General features: G+C 48.2%; 2 protein-coding genes across 2 annotated transcripts in view; one reads left to right on the top strand and one right to left on the bottom strand.

The window, feature by feature from the left end:
* COL11A2 (collagen type XI alpha 2 chain) overlaps positions 1 to 20,507 on the top strand; it is a 97,191-nt gene extending 76,684 nt beyond the window's left edge. Inside the window, exons 42-67 of the mRNA XM_089502379.1 lie at positions 1,034 to 1,162; positions 2,021 to 2,128; positions 2,223 to 2,276; positions 2,406 to 2,459; positions 3,178 to 3,285; positions 3,409 to 3,462; positions 4,151 to 4,204; positions 4,334 to 4,387; positions 4,910 to 4,963; positions 5,438 to 5,545; positions 6,700 to 6,753; positions 6,862 to 6,915; positions 7,294 to 7,347; positions 7,902 to 7,955; positions 9,467 to 9,574; positions 9,930 to 9,983; positions 10,360 to 10,413; positions 12,790 to 12,897; positions 14,374 to 14,427; positions 14,517 to 14,552; positions 14,653 to 14,706; positions 14,956 to 15,241; positions 16,056 to 16,168; positions 17,068 to 17,136; positions 19,188 to 19,448; positions 20,063 to 20,507. Coding sequence (XP_089358505.1) covers positions 1,034 to 1,162; positions 2,021 to 2,128; positions 2,223 to 2,276; positions 2,406 to 2,459; positions 3,178 to 3,285; positions 3,409 to 3,462; positions 4,151 to 4,204; positions 4,334 to 4,387; positions 4,910 to 4,963; positions 5,438 to 5,545; positions 6,700 to 6,753; positions 6,862 to 6,915; positions 7,294 to 7,347; positions 7,902 to 7,955; positions 9,467 to 9,574; positions 9,930 to 9,983; positions 10,360 to 10,413; positions 12,790 to 12,897; positions 14,374 to 14,427; positions 14,517 to 14,552; positions 14,653 to 14,706; positions 14,956 to 15,241; positions 16,056 to 16,168; positions 17,068 to 17,136; positions 19,188 to 19,448; positions 20,063 to 20,209 — 2,337 coding nt within the window. The 3' untranslated portion in view covers positions 20,210 to 20,507. The remainder of the gene's footprint in view (positions 1 to 1,033; positions 1,163 to 2,020; positions 2,129 to 2,222; positions 2,277 to 2,405; positions 2,460 to 3,177; positions 3,286 to 3,408; positions 3,463 to 4,150; positions 4,205 to 4,333; positions 4,388 to 4,909; positions 4,964 to 5,437; positions 5,546 to 6,699; positions 6,754 to 6,861; positions 6,916 to 7,293; positions 7,348 to 7,901; positions 7,956 to 9,466; positions 9,575 to 9,929; positions 9,984 to 10,359; positions 10,414 to 12,789; positions 12,898 to 14,373; positions 14,428 to 14,516; positions 14,553 to 14,652; positions 14,707 to 14,955; positions 15,242 to 16,055; positions 16,169 to 17,067; positions 17,137 to 19,187; positions 19,449 to 20,062) is intronic.
* Positions 1 to 22,457, bottom strand: part of LOC149278109 (uncharacterized) — a 705,984-nt gene that overhangs the window by 446,982 nt on the left and 236,545 nt on the right. The gene's annotated exons all lie outside the window — the stretch shown is intronic.

Here is a 22,457-nt window from a genome sequence, read left to right as displayed (position 1 = left end):
GCGGTGCTACTCCATGGGCTTCCTAGTCGTCCCCTGCCGCACAGACGACATTTTGGAATTCCTCCTGGATAGAAAGTGGAAAATGAGGAGCTATGGTCACCCTGCAGAAAGGGCCATATAGTTGACCACCTTCCCAAAGTGGTGGCCATGATCCAGCAACAATAGTAATAATAGTAATTATTATTATTATTCCTATTATTTTTATTATTTTGGAGTTCCTCCTGAACCTGGACCATTGAGAGACTCATCCTCCTGGAATATGTTCTCCATTTCTCTCTTCACTCCCTAAATAGTAGTAGTAGTAGTAATAATAATAATAATAATAATAATAATACATTTCTTAGAAGCCTCTCCCTGTGGATCGAGGTGGTGAACAACAACAAATCAGCAAAATTAAAAACACATTCATTGAACCATGCAGTGCTTTAAGGGGAGGAATAAGACATACATGTTTTGAGACAATCCCCATTTAAAATTCATCATCTAATTTCCCAATGTAACGGCTTAAGGAAACCCTTGGGCTGGGCTGGCATCCTGGTCAGCAGCCTTCCCCGAATCTAGCAGCCTCTTAGACTACAAAGCCCACCCTCCCAGGCTGGCTGAAGATGATGGGAGTTATAGTTCAAGGAGCCTCCAGTTGAGGAGATAAACCAGATGGCAGGGCAGACCTTTCCCCTTTCCTTTGCTCAAGGTGTCCCCTGCTTCTAAATCTTCAGATGCATATTTAAAAGCAGCTACAACACCCGAAACTATCAAGAGACCCATCGTCCTGGAATACGTTCTGCATTTCTCTCCCCCAAATAATAATGATTTGTCGATTGCAGGGCCATTTCTTGATGCAATATTACCAATACTTTTCGTGCGCCCTCCTCCTCCTAACCCAGTCCCTGGGGTTGGTGAGGGCCTGCTCCAAGTGTTGCACATCCCACAATGTGGTGCTACTCCCCCGGGGGAGACCCTGGACCCCAAGCCCAGTTCCTTCTTTGCCCCCCCAAAATGAGACTCAAATGCCCCTCTTTCCTTTCTTTTCCAGGGGTCTCCAGGAGAGAGAGGGGGCCCTGGCTCAGGAGGTCCTGTTGGGGCCCCAGGACGGCCAGGACCCCAAGGACCCCCCGGGTCGGCTGGGGAGAAGGGGGGTGCCGGTGAGTACGGGGGACAATGGGTGGGTGGGTTCCACAGGGGGCAGACATCCAGCCACACATACTGCCCTGTTCAGGGGCCAAAAGCTATCTACGGTATCTATCTTTCTGTTCGTCTATCTACTTGTGTATCCATCAATCTATCTGTGTCCATCCAATCATTTCTGTGTGTGTCTTCTGTCCATCTGTCAGCCTATCTATCTATCTATCTATCTATCTATCTATCTATCTATTCATCCATCCATTACCTGCCTGTCTGCCTATCTGCTCTGTCTGTCTTTCTGTCTGTCTATCATCTATCCCATCTATCTGTTTACAGCACTATATAAATATATCATCATCATCATCATCATCATCATCATCATCATCATCATCATCTATTCCATCCGTCCGTCCAATCATCCATCTCTCTCTCTCTCTGTATATATATCCATGCATCCCTCCATCCATATATCTACTAATGATCTGTCTCTGTCTGCCTGCCTTCCTTTAGGGGTACATCACTGATCTCTAGGTCTGCAGAAATGATCCAGTTTGACACTGCTTTAACCTCCATGGCTCAGTGCTATGGAATTTCGGGATTTGTAGTTTCGTGAGCTATTTAGTCTCTTCTGTGGGAGAGCTTTGATGCCACAACAAACTACAAATCCTAGGAATTCCATCACATGGAACCATAGCAGTAAAGTAGTGCCAAACTGCATTGATTCTGCAGTGCAGATCAGACCTAGGAGATTTGTGTTGTGTGTGTGTGTGAGTTGTTGCTTGCCCATGAATCCCACAGAACCTCCACCAAAAAGTCTCTGGGGGCGTCAGTGAGAAATTGGACTCAGTCAGCTGGCCCCTCACCCTCCGTGTCCCCCTCTTTTTCTTCCCCCAACCAGGGCGAAAAGGGTCCCATGGGTCCCGCTGGCCGTGATGGCGTCCAGGGCCCTGTCGGCCTGCCTGGCCCTGCTGGACCCCCAGGAGGCCCCGGAGAAGACGGCGACAAGGTAAGACCCCAAAGTGGAGCCCCCGTTCCCCCTGCCCACTCCTCTGACCTCCGGGCTCTGAGACCCCCATTGACTCGGTCTCTTTTCCCCACAGGGTGAAGTCGGGGACCCAGGACAGAAGGGCCCCAAAGGCGGCAAAGGGGAACATGTGAGTAGCAACCAGCCCCCCAAAATCCCCCCAAATTGAGGGGGGATATTGAGAGAGAAGGGAGGGGTGTGGTCTTCCTTCACCCCATGTCCCCCCCATACTTCTCATAACAATATCTCCCCATTTTAGGGTCCTCCCGGGCCACCTGGCCCCCTTGGATCCCTTGGTCAACCTGGAGCTGCGGTGAGTAACTGGGCAAATAGGGGGCAATGGGGTGGGTTCATGGGAGGGAAGAATCCCCCCCCCCATTGGACGCTGAACCTCCTGATTTTGGATACAAACATCGACCCAAAATTTCACCCGGATGCATCCGGGGGACGAATTGTGTGTTCGGTCTTTTTGGGGAGTTGTGGGGTGAAGCACCCAGAATTTTTCTCCTGCTGATTTCAGTTGCAACCCCCCCCCCCCAGGCTGAAACTTTTTGGAGGGCTTTTGGGAGGATTCATCAGCGCCCAAAATGGAGAGCAATTTGGGATGTCCAGATTTATTATTATTATTATTAACCTTTATTTATGATTTAGAAGCCAGAACTCAGTTTTGGGGGTCTGGAAGTGGGTTTATTGGGGCTAAAGACATTCATCTGCTCCTGGGGCCTCTCTTGTGTGACTGGTTTTTCCCCTCCTCGCTCGGTTCGGCCTCCAAACAGTTTTCCCAAAATGAGTGTGAATGCTGCAGCAAAGAAGGCTTTTTTGGGCTGGGGGGGGTTCGTCATCACCCAAAACACAGAGCTACAAAGTCAGTCCCATTTGGGAGGTCCAGATTTTTAGGCCAGTTCTCAAAGGGTTTGGCAGGGGGGCTTGGAGGGCCAGTTTTCTGGGCGGGGGGATCTGGGAGTGGGTTTGGGCAGATTAGAAGCACTCCTGGAGGCCTCTCTTGCGTGACTGATGTTCGTTCCTTTTAGGGTGCCGACGGAGAGCCCGGAGCAAGGGGACCCCAGGGACACTTTGGGGCGAAAGGGGACGAGGGGACGCGGGGATTCAATGGCTCCCCAGGACCCATTGGCCTGCAGGTGAGTAAAGCTCTCCTTCTTCCTCCCATTGGATGAAGATCCTGATCTTCATCTTCCTCCCAATCTTTACCTGACAGGTAAGCTCACCTGACATTGGCCACCTTTCTCTCCTTTTTCGGACAGGGGATGCCTGGACCAGCCGGGGAGAAGGGGGAAACCGGAGACGTGGGGCCCTTGGTGAGTGACCCTCTGTCCCTTTTGATGGAAATTATTATTTATTATTATAGTCAGCCCTCCAGATTGGTGGCTTTGACTCTGATTGATAGGGTCTGTCTAGGAATCTCTAGGTCCTCCAGCGCAACTCTGCCAAAAGTAGACTATAGCATTGCACTGGAGGACTTGGAGATTCCTAGAGAAAACACTTCTCTAGGCATTTATAAGTCATCCACCTGATTCTGTGGCCAGCTTTTGGCAGATGTTGTCCATAGAGTTGCACTGGAGGACCTGGAGATTCCTAGGGAAGTGTTCTTGCAGGTAAAAAGAAGAGTAGGATTTATTTATTGGTGGTTTTTCCACTTTCACGGGAGTCCTGTGCCCCGAACCCCAGCGACTGTGGAGGACCAACTGTGTTGTTATATTTATTCATACCCCGCTTTTGCCCCGAAATTGGGATACAAAGCAACATACAGATTAAAACAGAATTAGAGTACAAATGGTTGCTTGAAACGGAGGTTGGGTGGGCGTCTCTCAGGAGTGCTTTAGCTGAGGATCCCTACCCTGGGCCAAGGGGACTAGATAACCTTTGGGAAGTCTCTTTGGGGGTCCCTTCCAAACCATCATCCCTGATAGCTCATCCTTGGTAATAGGAGCAACGAGAGAACCTGGGATGAATGGATCCTAATGCATAGATTTTCTCCCCACGCAGGGACCGCCGGGACCCCCCGGACCGCGAGGCCCAGCCGGACCCTCCGGAGCAAATGTGAGTGCGAAACACCCTTTTCGTGTCAACCCTTGGACCCCTAACCTCCAAGGGTCCCCCCCATCCATCCCACTCCGCCATCACCACCTTATTTCTGGGGTTGACCTGCAAATCTCTTTCTCCCTGCAGGGTCCGCAAGGACCCCCCGGAGGCGTCGGGAATCTCGGACCTCCAGGACAGAAGGTCAGTGTCCAGCCACCATGACCCCTCCTGGGCTCTTTGGCCAAAGGGTTGTGGGCAAGGAGTGGTCAGAGGGTCATTGGGGAAAGGGAATTTGACACAAAGGCAGTTTAAAGCCAGTTAAAAACTGAATAAATCTTTTGGGGGGGGGGTTAGATTTAATGTGTGTGTGTGTGTGTATACCAATTTTAAAAAGTTTAAGCCAGTTTCTTACATCTTCATGTCTGCAGAGTGGGATGAAACTATCCTGGCCCAAAAAGCTTTAATGAAAAGGCACGTTTTTTAGACATAGAAGGCTTTCTTGGCTATTCCCTATTCTTTTTTTAAATCTATTTCCATTTCTTTACTGTGGTTTAAACAGGTTGGTCTTCTTTTGGAAGACTGTCCCTTTTCTAAACCTGAAAATCTGATTTTGTGAACAGTTCCTGTACCTCCTGGACAGTGCAAAAATACAGGGAAATGCACTGGAGGGTGGGAATCGGCTCAGATGGGAAGGGAGCATTTGACCTCTTTCTGTCGTTTCAGGGTGAACCTGGAGAACCAGGGGGACCTGGAGTCACCGGAGAGCCAGGTGGCAAGGTACGGATCCTCCCCTTCCCACCCTTTTTTACCTGCTTCCTAACCTCACCTGTCTGCCCTCCAACATGAACATTAATTGAACATGAGCCAGCTCTCTGTGATGCTGCAGCGAAAAAGGCGAATGCAGCCCCATTATATTTGGCACAGGCAGGCCTAGCATGGAGTCCTGAGTACAGAGAGCGAAATAGATGTTTTAAAAGGAGCTGAGAAAATGGGAAGACAGAAGATTAATTGGGGGCAGTGGGAGGGCAGGCAGTGGGTGTAAACTGAGGATGATGGAGGAGGTGGAGGGAACCAAGACATGTTCAAAGCAGCTGAAAAAGTGGGAAGGGAGAGGGTTAATCAGGAATCTCCCGGCCAAATCTGGACAGTTTGAGCTGCCCCCCTGGAATTGCTACCCAGAGATAGACTGCCTCTCAGCCTGGAAGCTCCATAGGCCCACATTGTGACTCCCAGGCGTTTCTCTCCTTTCAGGGACCCCGAGGTGAACGAGGAGAGAAAGGGGAACCTGGAGCCGCCGGAGTCGCTGGCCCCCCCGGCGGGAAAGGACCCCCCGGAGATGACGGCCCCAAGGGAAACCCTGTAAGTGGGGGGCTCAGGCAGAGGGTGTTTGGGGGGAGATGTGGAGTAGGGAGAAAACCAATGGCAATGGCACCCAAGGAGCAAGAGAGAGGAATCGCCTCCGTTGAGAAGCCTTGACCAGCCTTTCTGAAGAGGAACTGGGCCTGCAGAGAAGTTACCTTTTTTGGCCAGAGTGTGCCTGAGCTCAATGGGAGCCCTTGAGACCAGCCTTTAACTAAGGACCTTGCTGCCGCCATCCGATGACCAAGTATTCCACTTTAGCAATGCACTGGGATGTTGCTGGGAATTGCAGTGGCACTTTACTTGCCGACCGTAGAGAAGAACTGGGCCAAGCTAAGGCGCATGAAAGAGTCGTGCAAGAGAGGCAGATCACCTTAAAGGAAAGCATTATTCTAAGGGAATTTGTACAGCAAAAGGATATCACTCTGTGAAGGACCAATGACAGAAAGTATAAGTTACAGAGTCAAATCAATTCAGCCAAACCAGAAAAACAAATCAAAAGATCCTAATGCCACTGACTGGTGCATTCTCCTAATCCTACTCACAGGTCTGATGGGATTTGTAGTCCTTGGTGTGCATAGGATAGCTGGGATCCTGGGCTCCATTGTCTGGCCCCAACAGCCTCCCAATTCAAGGTTTGCCTAGCCAGAGCCAGAGACAAAGGCAGATAGAGCAAATCCTCATGTTGCATTAAAGGCTTTTCAAGATCCTCTTCCCCAAAAATTGGAGCGTGTCCAGAGGAGGGTGACTAAAATGGTGAAGGGTCTGGAAACCATAAAGCCCTATAAAGACTCAGGGAGCTGGGCATGTTTAGCCTGGAGAAGAGAAGGTTAAGAGGGGACATGATAGTCCCGTTTAAATACTTGAAGGGATGTCATATTGAGGAGGGAACAAGCTTGTTTTATACAAGGGGCACCATATTACTGACCCACTGTATATAATGGGATTTCAGTATCCATGCATTTTGGTGTCCACAGGACGGATGAGTGGGTCTGCTTAAAACCAATGGGTCGCCGCAGATCAGATAGATGACCTTCTGGGATCCTGAAGGGGGGATCTCTCCCTTGACACCTTCCAAATCAGACAACTGACCCATTGCATTGTGTTTAGTGCCCAGTGGTAATGGCCGTCCCCCACTTCTCTCTGTCTTGCAGGGTCCGGTCGGTTTTCCTGGAGACCCAGGGCCCCCTGGCGGAATTGGGCCGCGGGTGAGTACCCCCTATTCCTTCCCCAAAGCCCCCCCAGAGGACTTGAGGTTCTTGGTCAAGAGCCAACCAGGCATCTCTCTTTCTCCCTCCCCCCCCCCCCCCAAACAGGGCCAAGATGGAGCCAAAGGTGACCGGGGAGAAGATGGGGAGCCAGGAAAGCCGGTAAGGAAGGACTCAGGTCTTGATTTGAACCCAAGGTATGTCAAGGGAGTCCCTGGTAAAGAAAAGGTGAAGGACCACCCATCAAAAAAAGGCATATAATTAAGAATGATGTAGCAGTTTATAATTATGCTACAGTTAGAAACACTGGAGCACCCTTCCTTCCAAATGGTTGGTTCCCCAAAGGCTTTGTTTGCCCACGGAGGGGCTCTGTGTCCTTTCTGAGCTTCCGAAAAAGGGAGATGTGGAGCTTGGGAGAGGCAGCCACCAAAAAGGCCCCGTCTGTTTGGCTGCCAGAGCTTCTTTCCCTCTGTTTCTGTTTCTTTTCTCTGGTTTGGGTCTCCAACCAGCCTGATCTGACCTCCTTTCTCTCCTCTCCAGGGCTCTCCAGGTCCAACGGGTGAAAATGGACCCCCCGGACCCCCGGGCAAAAGGGTGAGTGAGTGGCCACAACAAGGTAGGGCTGGTCCTTTGGGGTCTTCTACAAATACTACAGTGATCTCTCCACATTCGCTGGGGTCAGGGGTGAAACCCCCCCCCCATGAATGTGGAAAAAACACAAATAAAAAAGCACTATTCTTTTTACGTAACACCTCTCTAGGAATCTCCATGTCCTCCAGTGCAACTCTGTGGTCAACATCTGCCAGAATTTGATCCCAGAATCCAGCTGAAGGACCCACAACATCTGGAACATCTAGGTCCTCCAGCACAACTCTATGGCCAACATCTGGCAGAGTTGCGCTGGAGGACCCTAGAGATTCCTAGAGAGAACATATAAAGCAAAAGCGCAAATAATCAAAGCCACAAAAGTCAAAGCGACAGATGCGGAGGGCCAAGTGTATTCTCACACACAGAGGTTGTGTTTCCCTTACTATCTGAAACATTCGGGACTAGAAGTGCTTTGCTTTATGGGTCTCCCAGCCTGTATTTGTAGGTCGTGGAGATAGATAATAAAAGAGCATTTAATCATGGGATTCCTCTCTCCGCAGGGCCCAGCTGGAACCCCAGGCCCCGAAGGACGGCAAGGAGGGAAAGGCAAAAAGGTGAGTATCTCTGCCAGGTAAATGCCAGTCTCACCTGGATGGAGGGTTGGTCCAGGTGAGCAAAAAACACCGGGCAAAGAGGACGCGGGCTTTAGTTCTGCCCGTCTTAAAAGGTTTAACAGGTGTCAAGATAACCTTTAAGGTCTTTAAGCAGAGGTCAGATGTCCACCTTGTAGTGGGTTCCCTCATGGCAAGGGGTCAGACCAGATTGCCCCTGGAGAGACCTTCCAACTTTGTGCTTCTGATGTCCAAAACACACTGCAGAAATCATCCACTTTAGCTGCCCTGGCTCAATGCTATGGAATCCTGGGAATGGTAGTTTATTGTGGCCCCAGAGCTCTCTTGACAGAGAAGGCTCCAAGTCTCACAAAACTTCAGTTCCCAGAATCCCCTGGCATTGAGGCAGGGCACTTAAAGTAGTCTCAGACTGGATTATTTCTGCAGTGTGTGTTTTGGACCTCAGCGATCAATAATTCTGCCTTTGAATAGATCAAGAATTAAATATTCGGCTTTTATAAAGATCAATAATTCTAAATATTCTTTTGTAATGAGCAATAATTCTACCTTTATATAAATCAAGGATTATTTGTCTATTTATTTATATTGTATTTATACCCTGCTCTTCAGAAATGCTCTCAGACTGGTCTACAAATTTCTAATTAAACAGAATTAAATATTCTGCTTTTATAAAGATCAAAAATGATAAATATTGCTATGTAATGAGCAATAATTCTGCCTTTATATCAATCAAGGTTTATTTATTTATTTATTTTTAATGTATTTATACCCCACTCTTCAAAAATGCTCTCAGAGTGGCTTACAAATTGGTAATTAGACAGTTTAATTAGACAGAATTAAATATTCTGCCTTTTATAAATGTCAATAATTATAAATATTTTGCCTTTACAAAGAGCAATAATTATCTTTATTTATATATTGCCCAAAACAGGAATGCAAGACAGATGCGCAAATTAAATCTAACATAAAGCAGCTAAGAGCCTTATTGCATTATTAACCAAACCCGGGAGCCTAATAATAATAATAATAATAATAATAATAATAATAATAAATGTATTTATATCCCGCCTCTCTGTGCCACACAGCTGGGGCGGCTTACACATTAAAACAATACAATCTCATCCGAAATCGTGGTTTGTTTTCTGCCTCTGCATGACTCTCATTCTCTTCAGGTTGTAAAAGTGTGGTAAAAGCGTCATTTTTGCCAAACAGATTATTCCAACTTGGCAAATGGGTCACTTTTATGACCCTCTCTCGCCGTTTTACATCCGAAAGAGAATGCGGAGGGAGGGAGGAAAAGAAGACATGTCTTTTCATTTGCCTCCCGGGTTTGTTTTAACAATGCAATAAGGGATAACCTTAAAGGTTAGCTTTAAAAACGTGATCAAAACTGTCCAGGGCATTCAAACAAATTGGTTGGAAGTGATTTCAAAGAGTCGTATACAATGGGGACCCATGCCCACCTTTCAATGTAATTATGACCTTTTTTCCAGGGGGAACCGGGCTCTCTGGGACCCCCGGGCAGGACGGGGTCCGTAGGGCCACAGGGACCCCCAGGGAAGCCGGGGACAGATGGACTGAGGGGTCTCCCCGGATCCGTGGTGAGTAAAAGAGCCCAAAAGACACCTCTGGGTTCCTCCTGGTTTTTTTTTGGGGGGGGGGGAGTCACTGCCTGCGAAGTGGGTGGATGTGGGGCTATGGGGTGGAGAGGAGCTGGCGTGGGGCGCTTGGAGTTGGGGGGAATGTGGTGGTCTGGCCAACTTCCGTCATGGGAAGGGCAGGAGAAGGGGGACAGCTGGGTTCTGGAGAGGGAGACGGTTCCTCTGGATTGTAGACCCCAGAATCCCCAGCACTCAGGGGGGGCTGCCCCACAGAGGGCAGTGTGGTGGGTCTTGCCAGGGCCTGAGGGGCACTATTTAATATTTCCCCCCTCCCTTCTGTCGCCTTCTCTTCCAGGGCGCTCAAGGCAAACCGGGACCCACGGGTCAAGCTGGACCCCCTGGACCGACGGTGAGTGGTCCAGAGTTTGCTTCAGGGCTCATGGGGGGCAGCCAAATGCTTTGTGGGGCCAGGAGTCTGTTAATATCATCAAAATTTGGTAGATGGCATGCATCTTTTCATTGAAGAGAGAAGGAGTCATTCTGGTGCAGAAGGGCTCAAATGGCTGAGTTAGTGACTCACAGGCTCTGGCCACTCAGGGTTGTAGTCCAAGTTTGGAGTGGGTTTCATGCACCCGGCCCCATGAAGGTTCCCATCTATTCTATCATGATGGGAACTCTAGAGGGCTGGAGGGTTGAGTGGGAGGAGGCATGTCCCGTGGGGCTGAGAGAGAGTCCCCCATGTCTCCAGGGGGAGTGTTTTGAGAAGCTCCTTGGTTGTTTTACAGGGACCCCCTGGATTGCCAGGACTGCGAGGCGACTCTGGACCCAAAGGAGAGAAGGTGAGATGGGGTTTCAAGCTCGCTTGGTCTGCCTCGTACGTATCATAGAATCCTAGAGTTGGAAGAGAAACCCCAAGGGGCCATCCAGCCCCATTCTTCCACGCATTAACTCTTAATCAAAGCATCCCCATTGACAGATGGCTGTCCAGCCTCTGCTGAAATACCTGCAAGGGAGTGTCTTCCACATAAGAACTCCCCTGATTGCCATAGGCAAGTGTGGTTCTGTGCAGCTGGGTGACGTCTGGAGGACAGCGAACCTTATTTCTCCACCTGGTTGGTTTCAACGGGACCCCTGAAATGGCTGATATAACCCTTGATCCTATAGTCCTAATGGGGTTGGAGGAGATCTGTGGGTTTCTTCTGGGATCAGTGTGCACACAGCAGCCCTGGCAGGAACCCCAGTTGCGATAGCGACGCAGAAATGGACAACCAGCAGTTGCCTTGCAAAGGCCAGACAAGGATTCAATATAGCTATTTAGTTACGAGATCGAGGAAAGGTGACTTTTTGGGACTACAATTCCCAGAATCCCTGGACAGGCTGCATGGCCAATGTTTCTGCAGATTGTGTTCCAAAGAAGTCAGAATTCCAGCCTCTGGGTTGAGAGCACTTTCGGTAAATTATGTGCAAACGCAAGTTATAATGTATACCATTATATACCATTAATTATGTAATAATAATTACGACAATACAATAATAAAGTTTTGCCCAATATAGGGGCTTCAAGGTGGCTAACAACAAATTTAAAGCACTACAAATTAAAAACAATACAAAAGTATTATAGAGTATAAATATAAGGTTACAAGTGAATTGGAAATAAATTACAATTAAATATTAATGGCTTGTAATGAATTACAATCCGTTGCCTGTATTTGTAGTTAATTAACTGCATTTGTGCTGCATTTCTAGATTTCACAAAAGACCGTTTGTTTATCTTATCGTTGAAGATGGCAGTAATATTTCAAATGCCAAAAGTACAAAGGCGTCTCCTGCCTGAGAAGTGAAATGGACTGGACTGTGTTTTTAATCCAATAATTTCCCCCAGGTTGACAATATTTTTGTGATTATTTATCTTAATCCTTTGAAGATCCCTGAAAGTATGAGTGTGTCGCGAAAGTCTGTCTGAGCCAGGCTTCTCCTAGCAGTGACATTGGAGTTTCTCACAAGGGAGGCATCCCATGCAGAAATGGCATTTGAAATCCTAAGAAAACACGCAAAAGCGTGATTGATTTTCAGACACATCAGGATTAATACAACATTAAACCAGTTAGAAAGTCAACAAAATGTGATTCTTTTTCCTTCTGGGATTTTCCGGAAGTAAAAGGAATAATCTTTTGTCTGATTTCTAGCCGGGTTAATGTTGCATTAATGTACCTTAACAGCGACATTGTCTGAAAATCAATTGTGCTTTTGCGTGTCTTTTCTACTTTCTATCTAGGTTAATGTTGGATTAACCCGGATGATAATAAATCTACTGATAATAAATCCACTTTCTTGGGGGTTTTTCACTTGAAATCCCATTTTTTGTATGGGATTCCTCCTGTGTGATAAACTCCATAGACTAGACTATGTGACTAAATCCAATAATACCTCTAGGGTTTACAGTTATTTTGTGATCTTTAAGAGAGTGATTTATTTATCTTGGATTTACCTTTTGCAGATCGCAGGATTATTTCAAACCCCGAAAGTATGAGTGCCTCTTGATGTCTGTCTGAGCTGGGTTTCTCCTAGGAGTAACTTGGACTGGACTGTGTTACTAAGCTCGATAATATCCCCAGGGTTTATGATATTTAGTCATCTTTAAGAGAGAGATTTATTTATCTAATATTTATCTTTCGAAGATCAGAGGAATATTTCAAATGCCGAAAATACGAGCGCGTCTCCATGTCTGTCCTCCCTTCTTAGTTGGGTTTCTCCTAGGAGTAAAACGGACTGGGAACCGTTGTTGAGTCCAGTCATTTCACTGAGGTTTACAATATTTTTGTGTTTTTTAAGAGAGAGATTTGTTTATCTTGGATTGATCTTTGGAAGATCCCCGAAAGTACGACTGTGCCTCAACGTCTACCTTTTGAGTTGGGTTTCCGCTAGGAGTAAAACAGACTGGTCTGTGAGTCCAGTGATTTCTCCGAGGTTTACAATATTTTTTAACCCTGAAGAGGGCGATTTATTTATCTTAGATCTATCTTATGAAGATCACAGGGATATTTCAAAAGCCAAACCTGTGAGTCCGTCGTGGCTTCTGCCCGCTCTCCCAGGTTCGACTTCTCCCAGGAGGCAATGGGACCAGAGGAGGGCGCCACGAAGTCCCAGTCTGCCCATCGTCCTCCCACTCCACCCCATTAACCCCCATATGTTTTTCTCTCTGTGTCTCCTCGCAGGGCCACCCGGGTCTCATTGGCTTGATCGGACCCCCGGGGGAACAAGGGGACAAGGGGGACCGCGGCCTTCCCGGACCCCAAGGGACCAAAGGGCCGAAAGGAGAAACGGTGAGTTTTGCAGGAGGCCAGGGTTGGACTCCCATCCAGAACAAAAGCTGCCTTCAATCCCATTTTGGGACAAAGGCCGGGTATAAATCCCTTAAATAAAATAATATTTAAAAATACAGCTGTAAGTAAGTGGAAAGCGCCAGATCCCGTAAACGGCTCTAAAAAGTGGGATGATAATCCATGAACTGTAAACTGTGCCATCCAGAATCCACAAAACAATATAATAATGCGCAAAACTTTTGTGGATGTTGAATGTCGTGCTTCACCACATGGCCAACACGGCTACCTATGGATACATAAACAATACCCTAGTCTATAGGGTATCACACAGGATGCTTTGTTGTTGTCGATGTCGGTTTCCACAAGGAGCATAGCTGCCTCTTTGGCATTTCCTCGCAAATATCTCCCTCCTTGGAATTAAGTTTCAGACAGACCTCGAAATAGTAAACCACACCTTTGGAGTCAAGGGAGGACCCCCCCCACACACACACACAGATATAGTGTGCCTGATGCCCAGGGGATACAGGTGGGCAGGTTCTGGGGGCAGGTCTTGCAGATGGGAATGGAGGAGACATTTGGGGCAGTGTTTTGGCCCTAGATGAAAGCAGGAGTGTTTTCTCCCTTCCTGGCTGGGTTTTAGATGGACCAGAAGGAAGGAAGGAAGGAAACTATGAAGGGACTGAAGGAAGAAAGGAAATGGAAGGAAGGGAGATAGGGAAAGAAAAATGAAGGGAAGGGAGGGAGGGAGGGAGGAAAAGGAAAGAAGGAAGGGAAAGATGAAAGGACGGAAGGAAAGATGGAAGGAAGGAAGGAAGGAAGGAAGGAAGGGAAAGAAAGATGAAGTGACTGAAGGTAGAAAGGAAATGGAAGGAAGGAAGGAAGGAAGGAAGGGAAGGATGAAGGGACTGAAGGAAGAAAGGAAATGGGAGGAATGAAGAAAGAAAGAAAGAAAGAAAGAAAGAAAGAAAGAAAGAAAGAAGTGTACAGAAGGGAAAGAAGAAAAGAGGGAGGGAGGAAAGAATAAAGGAAGGAAGGGGAAGGGGGAAGGAAGGAGAAGGCCTAAGGGAAAGATGGATGGCTGGAAGGAAGGGAAAATGTTGAAAGGGGGGTAGAGGCAGAAATGAAAGAGAAGAGAGGAGGGAGGGGGGAAGGGTAAGGAAGGAAAGGGCAGAAAGAAAAGATAGACAGCCAAAAGGAAGGAAGGAAGGAAGGAAGGAAGGAAGGAAGGAAGGAAGGAAGGAAAAAAGGATTAAAACCAAAGAAGGAAGGAAGAGAGGGCAGAAAGGAAAGAGAAGAAGAAAAGAAAGAAGGAAGGAGCAGAAAGAAGGGAGGGAGGAAGGGAGAGAAAGAAGGGAAGGCAAGGGAGTACAGAAAGGGGGGAAAAAGAAGGAAGGAAGGAGGACAGAAGGGAAAGAGAAGAAGGAAGGCAGCCCATCTCCTGCGTAATAACATCCCCGCTCTTTCTTCCTCCTGCAGGGCATCCCTGGTCCCTCCGGCCCCCTTGGCCCCGCTGGCCCCCCTGGACTTCCGGTGAGTGACCCTTCGTCCCCCTCCCTAGCCCCCCTTTCCCCCTTCCTGAGTGACACCCTCTAACTTGGTTTTTCCTCCTCCTTTTCCAGGGTCCCCCCGGCCCCCAAGGTGCCAAAGGAGCCACGGTGAGTGTCCCCCCCACAAGGTGGATATTGGGGGGTGGGCATGTTTCTCCTCCAAGACCCTCTCATGAGGACTGACTTTTTGGGGTTTCTTTCTTTCTAGGGTCAAGCAGGGCCTAAAGGTCAGCGTGGGGTTACTGGTCCCCCCGGACTCCCAGTAAGTCACCTGACCCACCTTTCACTCCTTTCTCCCCTATAGATAATGCTTTCTAAGGGTATCCCATGCCTGCATGTAATTTGCACCTAGGACTTCCCACTGTTTCCTCTCTTCCTCAGCAGTTCCTCTTTTGTGCCGGAGGGGGCTATGCTGCACCACGTGCCCAGGGTTTGGTTGGCACAAAATGGCGCCCGCGTAGCCCTCTTGGCCCTCTGCCTGCTTTCCTCTGCCACCTGCTTCCCCTTTCAGGGCCCACCAGGTGAAGTCATTCAGCCGCTGCCCATCCAGAGGCCCAAGAAGAACAAGCGCTCGGTGGATGGCAGCCAGATTGTTCTGGAAATGGAGGAAGAGGAGGAGGAGAAGATGGCGTCGGACGCTGCTGGGCCCGCACCCTCGCAGGGCATGGAGGAGATCTACGGGTCCCTCAATTCCCTCCGACAGGAGGTGGAGCACATGCGGAAGCCACTGGGCACCCGGGAGAGTCCCGCCCGCACCTGCCAGGACCTCTGGCTCAGCCGCCCAGAGACCCCTGACGGTGGGTGAAGTGGCTGGACCCCTTGGTCCCCCAGAAAGGGCTTTGAGCCAGACATGCCAAGGGGGACTACCACCTTGCCCTGGCTCTGAGGCCTTTGCAAATGGCTACTTGAGGCCTCATGGTTTTCATTAATATACAGTAGGCCCCCCACAGTTAGGGGCTCAGGGACCCCATGGAAGTGAGAAACCTGCAAATAGATAGACACTATTTTGAGAGGACACCTCTCTAGAAATCCATAGGTCTACCAGCGCATCCCTGTGGTCAACGTCCACCAGAAGTTGACCATAGAAACGTGTTGGAGGACCTACAAATGCCTAGAGAAGTGTTTTCTCTAGGAATCTTGAGGTCTTCCATTGCAGCTCTATGGTCAAATTCTGGAAGAGTTGCCCTGGAGGACCTAGAAATTCTTAGAGAGAATGTATTACACAAACCCGTGAATAAGCAAATCTGCAAAAGCCAAAGCCAGAAATGTGGAGGGATGCCCTTTTCACCAAAAGACAGAACATCAAACCTATACAGTCAGGAACAAAATGATAAAAACTCAACACTATAATAATACAATAAACCATAATATATAATAATATAATATGATATAATATAATAATAAAATATACCAGAGTACTAAAATAATATACAAATGCATTGAACACAAAACCTGCTGGAAGACCTAGAGATTCCTAGAGAGGTGTCCTCTCAGGTTTAAAAAAAGTGTATTATTATTATTATTATTATTATTATTATTATTATTACAGTTCTCCACTCTCCTTCTTAAAGCCCAAGCCGGGCGTTTACGGTTCCTCTCCTGTCTCTCCAGGCGACTACTGGGTGGACCCCAACCAGGGCTGCTCCCGGGATTCCTTCAAGGTCTTCTGCAACTTCACCGCCGGAGGAGAGACCTGCGTCTTCCCCAGCCAGGAGACCCGAGAGGCAAGAAGAGGCGATCGCGGCGGAAGGGGACTTGGGCCAAGGCGCAGGAAATTGGGGTTTTGTTTATATATACTGGGTTTATATCCCGCCTTTCTCCCAAGATGGGATTCGGGGCGGATTGCAATCAGTTCCAAAGGATATATACAACTAAGATGAATTTTAAAAGGCCAGGCTCCACATGATGCTGGGCACCAGTGTTGCCAATCACCCTTGAAGGAAATCACCCTGAAAATTCCCAAAATGCCCCCAAATTCCCCAGGGCATCTGGGTCACAGGCGGGACTTCCGAGTCAAGGGACCGCAAAGCCATCTGGGAAGGTAAAAGAGGGCAGGAACTTCTGGGTCAGTCATTTTTGGGGGGCTGGAAAGGCATTTTAGGCGATTTTGGGGGGGGCGGGAAGTGAAATAATTCCCTATAAACGGAAAGGCTTTTAATTCCCCAACCAAAAGGTTTAATTCCCTGGAAATTCCCCCTAAATTTTTAATACCCGAAAATTCCCTGGAAAAGCTTTTTATTACCTGGAAACTGGGGAATTCCTCAGGAAATGGCAACACTTCTGAGTACCTCCATCTTTCCTCCTTTGGAGCGGCCATTAATAGGTTGCAAAAATGGCTCTCTGAAAAGGAGGGCTGGTGACGGCGCGGGCATCGGCCAAAGAGCGCTATGCACAGGCGGCGTTTGCCAGCAAATACTCACTGATTTGTTTTTATTTGATTGTTGGCGCAATGGCTGTGCTGCCCAGAGCTTAGAAAAGCCCCCCTGCCCCTTTCTTTGGAGAACATACTCCAGAATTGTGGGGTTGTGTATGTGTGGCAAGGCATTACTATGGTCCCCAGTTCAACAATCCCACCAGGTGGGCAGCATCCTCTTTAATCGAAATGCTTTCCCTCTCTTCTCAGGTGCCAATGTCTGCGTGGGAGAAGGAAACCCCCCAAAGCTGGTTCAGTCAGTTCCAGACAGGAAGCAGGGTGAGTTTGGGAAGGAGAGGATGGGGGCAGAGATGGTTACACTCGCAGTCTATGGAGTTTATCCCACAGCAGGCTAAGTGCTTACGTCCCGTGCAGAAATGGGATTTAAATCCCGGAAAAATCCTGCAAAAGCGGGATTGTTTTCAGACTCATTGTGGGCATTGAGCTTTAACACAAAAATAACCCACACTTAACCCATTTTTACTTCACTTGTCTACTTTCTGTGCTGGTTAATGCTGGATTAATGCTCAATGCCCCCAATGTTGTGTGAAAGTGACCACTCTTTTGCAAATGTGTCCACTTTCTGTGCATATCCCAACAAATGCAACCACCACTTAAACATGAGACTAAAATTATATTTTACAACCACACCGTGTGGCTAACAGAGACAACCATCAGTTGCCCATACGAAATGCTAGGCACAAAATGCTAATTACAACACAATTACTCAGCAAAAGTCCTGTAGTATTCCCAGTCCTTCTGGCCTCTGCTGCAGAGAACAAGTGGAATACCTTTCAGAAATATCAAGCGATATACTGCGAATTCTTCATAATGAGAGGCAATCTTTCAGGTAATAGCTCAGGTAGAAAGGTAGCAAGACGACTATCTGCGGAGCTTTTTTTTAGCCATTTCAAATGTTGAAATTCGGTCTTTCACTGAGTGATTGTGTTGTAAATAGCATTTTGTACCTAGCATTTTGTGTGGGCAACTGACAGTTGCCTTTGTTAGCCACATGATGTTATTGTAAAATATAGTTTTAGTATCATACTTAAGTGGTGGTTACATTTGTTAGTGTATGTGTGTATTTATATGACAATAAGTCCACCCTTGCCTTACGCTGGAGATCCATCCTGCCCCCCCCCCCCGCGTAAGACAAAAAGCGCATATGCTCGAGCCCCATTAGATATATTGGGGCTTGTGCTTGCTGTGTGGCCGTGGGTGTGTGCCATGGGCGCACATGCCATTCTCCTGGTGTTTCCACATAAGCTGAAAGCCATTTATAACAAGGCCACGTATGGAGCGGACTCACTGTATACAGTGGACCCTTATTATACGCTGGGGTTTGGTTCCAAGATCTCCCGTGTATAACAAAATCCGTGTATGCTCAAGTCCCATAACATATAATGACAGAGCAAAATGGTGTCCCTTATAAAAAATGGAAAATCAAGGTAAATGTATACTTTTTTGGAACATTTTCAAACTGTGTATGCTTAAATCCGTGTATAAAAAATCCGTGTATAAGAAGGACCGACTGTATTATATATTATATGCTCATTAATAAGTCTAGAAATTTAGGTCAAAAAATTGACCCAAAAAGCCTATCCATGGGTCAATATAAGTCCTGTATTTTAACTCTTATTTAAAAGAAGGAACCATCCCTGGGTAAAAAGCAAGAGTATAATCTGTCCTGGAAGCACTGACCCCTCTACTCTCTCATCCCTCCAGCCTTAAGAGTGAGCACAAAGGGTTATGTCTGATGGAATTTTATAGGTTCTTTGACATTGTTTTGCTTTGCTTCATCCTTTAGATCCTTTGCTATATGGCCCTACATTTTACCCTTGACTTATCCATGGGTCATAGCAAAATCCATAATTTGGCCCCAAAACTTGCCCTTGACTTATACATGATTCTATGATTCATTGAGGTCGACTTATATAGTTGAGTATCTATGGTAGATTTATAGTACCTTGGTACTTGGTGAATTTCCCCCTTTCTTTTTGAACTCTTGTAGCTGGCCATTGTGGGGGGTTAGAAGGCCGAGAGACACACAAACCCACAGATAAGGTGGGCAGGGACCCTTGCACACTGGTGGGATAGACTGCTCCTGAGCAGGGAGGGTCTTTCTTTTCTGCTGCCCATGGCCTTGTCCTTCCAGGGAAGGAAGTCTTCACTGGAATGGGGGCACAGTAGTGAGAAGGCGCTGCCAGCAGAGTCAGCAAAGGCTGGTGGGAGAGGGCAGGGGAGGGGAGTTCTGGGGCAGTGGGTTCTGTGGGAATACGAGGGGATGCTCGGCACCCAACTCTTCCGCCCCCTTTCCCTCCTGCCCCCAGTTCTCTTATACGGATGCAGACGGAAACCCACTGGGCGTCGTCCAGCTGACCTTCCTCCGCCTGCTGAGCGTTGCAGCCCGGCAAAACTTTACCTACCACTGCCAGCGTTCGGCCGCCTGGCACAGCCGGGAGACCCCTAACATCACTCCCTCAACCACAGTGGGGGGCTACCAGCACGCCCTGCGCTTCCTGGGGGCCAACGAGGAGGACATGAGCTACGACAACAGCCCCTATGTCAAGGCCTCCATGGACGGCTGTGCGGTGAGTCCTTCTTCTGGGTGTGGGCAAGGAGGGACCCAGACGGCCCCTTAATCTCGCCCAACATGGCTGATGTGGCATACCCTCCAACCATCCTGGTCCAGCGGGGACAGTCCCCATTAAGCCCCTGCTGTCCCACTTCCTCAGATGCTTCTAAAATGTCCTGGTTTCTCTCTCCACTTCTTTTAACCTTCTCCTTTGGCCCCCAGCATGCTTCCATTGCTGTAAACTAGGTTCAAAATGCAGAAGCCGTTTGCTCTTCATTAAAGCAGCAGTTGAGAGAAGAGAGGAGGGACCGGGGTCTTTCCCTTCCCAGTAGGCCCATCCAAAAGCAAAATGCAGCAGCCTCCCTTAGCTTGTGCATTCGTCCATAATTTGTGCCGCCTCGACGATAGAGTGGACCCTTGCTATCCGCTGGGGTTTGGTTCATAGATCCCCCATGGATAATAAAATCCGTGTATGCTCAAGTCCCATTAAATATAATGACATAGCAAAAGGGTGTCCCTTATAAAAAATGGAAAATTAAGGTTTGATATTTGAAATCAAGACTTCTTTTGAACATTTTCAAACTGCCTTTTTCTTCCCACTGTTCCCCCCCTAAAAAAATAACAATCCAGGTGCGGAAAGGGTCTGGCAAGACCGTGGTGGAGGTCAACACGCCCCTCGTGGCGCAGCTGCCCCTGCTGGACGTTCGCGTGATGGACTTTGGGGAGCCTGACCAGAAATTTGGGTTTGAGGTGGGACCGGTCTGTTTCCTCGGCTAGGACAGTGACCCCCTGGACCCACCGCCCACCCTTGCCGCCTCTTTTGCCCTCCCTCGGTCTCCAGTGGACAGACCACCTTCCATCGACTGAATGGGAATCATCCAAAGCCACAGACGTGCATCCTCTCGAACCCACCACCAGCCAGAGTAATAGCACAGAGACCGAGGGACACGCCACCATCACCACTGGGCAGATTGAGGGGACAGCTGGCAGACCAAAGAGACTTGGACATTGGAAACGGATCAATATTTTATTGTGTGTGTGTTTTGGTCATCCCAACTATTCCTCCCGCCCCCCCTCCTCCCGCCCCCCTCCTCCTCCTCTTGCAGTGGATGCTGGGACTGGCACACACATAGCCTTCTATTAGTCCTGGCACCTGCTGTGCATGTGGAGAAAAACCACAGGGGCTTAGCCCTCCCACCCTTAAAAGACCCCCCCACGCAACACCCCCAGAGTCTCCTAGCTATCCTTTCCGACATGCAGCCCTTGGCCTGGGCCATAATTCCAGTCAATCCAGAGGGTGACCGAATGCCCCCCTCTTTGGCTCTGGGCAGTGTCTGGATTTGACTTCTGCAATCTTGCAAGGAGGATGCAAAGCAGCCCTTTCCCCCCATTAACTGCTCCCATTTGCCCCCCAGCAATTGCAGAAAGGAGTCCCTGGGGGTCTGTTTAGGCCTCTTTCCAAATGAGCCCCCATATGCTTGCTGTAATCCCTGGTACCCCATAGATGTCCTGCAAACATCCCACTTGCTGTAATCCCTGATATACAGTAGTCCTCCCGCTTGCCGTAATTCACACTGCACCCGACTTGTCACAATCTGGAGGGTGACCAAATGCCTCCTTTTTGGTTTGGGGCAGCTTCTGAATTTACCTTCCGCTGGTGCAACCCTGCAAGAGGGAGCAAAGGCAACCCCTTCCCCCCATTAACCGGTTCCATTTTCCGTCCAGCGATTGCAGAGAGGAGCTCACTGGAGTCAGTTCAGCCCCTTCCCGAAGGAGCCCTTGGTTGCTTGCCATCCCAAAAGGGCACCCTTGACACTGGCGTGGGTGAACTTGGGGCATAGGGATTCCCTACCTCAGAGACAGAGGCCAGGACAGTCTGGATTTCTAGGGGACCCCCCAGCATCTCTTTGGGGCCCCCCACTTTTTCTCCAAGGGTCTGGCGGTAGCCAAAACTCTTCTTGAAATTCCCACCGATTTCAGAACGCAGCTCTCTGCCCCAGTGAAACCAGTGGGCTTTTGCCAAGTGCTTGCAAAGTTGGAATGATAGTCCCCCAAAATTCAAGAAGCCCCCCTCCCCAAGACCTTCCCCGCCTCTCAGCCTTTGAAGCACAAAAAAGGGGATCCGTTTCAGTCTCTATTGAAAAAGTGCCTTTGGCCCTAAGAGGGCCGTCCCCCGGAAGAGAAAAGGAGACTGTGTATTTTATTTTGTTTTTATAAAAAAGAAGAAAAAATTAAATTAATTATATTATTTAAAGGAGTGGATATTAAAAAGAGAGGAAGAGAAAGACTATTTTTGTCTCCTGCTGCACATTTTTGTGTCTTTATGGGGGAAAACAGAGAGGAAAAAAGAGTCTCGCACCCACTTTCTGGTGCATTTTTAAAAAATTGATATTTTCTCTGGGTCACCTGCAAAAAGTCAAAGATTTTTTCCCTCCAAAAATAAGGGGGTTGTCCAAATCCTTTTGCTTTTTTGTTTTCTAAAAAGCCCCCAGCCCCCCCTGGTCCTGGTGCTAGACGCAGGTGACCCTTCCGCCGTGTCACGTTTTGTAAGTAAAAATGTGGAAATTGTATTGTGTAATAGAAAAAAAATCTATACTTTTGCTGCTCTCTTTGGGTCCGTTATTCTGATTTCTCCATTCCGCCTCGCAAATTGCCGCTTTTCTTGCGTATCCCTTCCCCATTCCTTGCTTGAAAGTGGGCTCCACATTTAGAATTAGAAAAGGGACACCCAAAGGCCATCCAACCCAACCCCATTTTACAACAGAGTACAAATATAATTAAACCTTTGACAGAATTGAAAACAAGACAGTAAAATGAAAAAACAGCAATTCTTTGGGGGGCTGATTTGCCAGCTGGGCAATCAGCCCCCCAAAGAATCTGCCTTCAAGTCGCCTGTCAACTTATAGGGACCCCAGTAATTTCATAGGGCTTTCTTAGGCCAGGAAGACATAGAAGTGGTTTTGCCAGTCCCTTCCTCGGAAACAGAGCCTCTATGGCATGCGGCATTTTCCTGACAGTCTCCCAT

Source organism: Sceloporus occidentalis, unplaced genomic scaffold (genome assembly GCF_023333645.1).
Source record: "Sceloporus occidentalis isolate IW3139 unplaced genomic scaffold, rSceOcc1.0.p SCAF_201, whole genome shotgun sequence".
In the NCBI taxonomy this organism is placed as follows: domain Eukaryota; kingdom Metazoa; phylum Chordata; class Lepidosauria; order Squamata; family Phrynosomatidae; genus Sceloporus; species Sceloporus occidentalis.
Note: the sequence above shows the minus strand (reverse complement) of the source record. Positions and strands in the feature narration are given on the sequence as shown.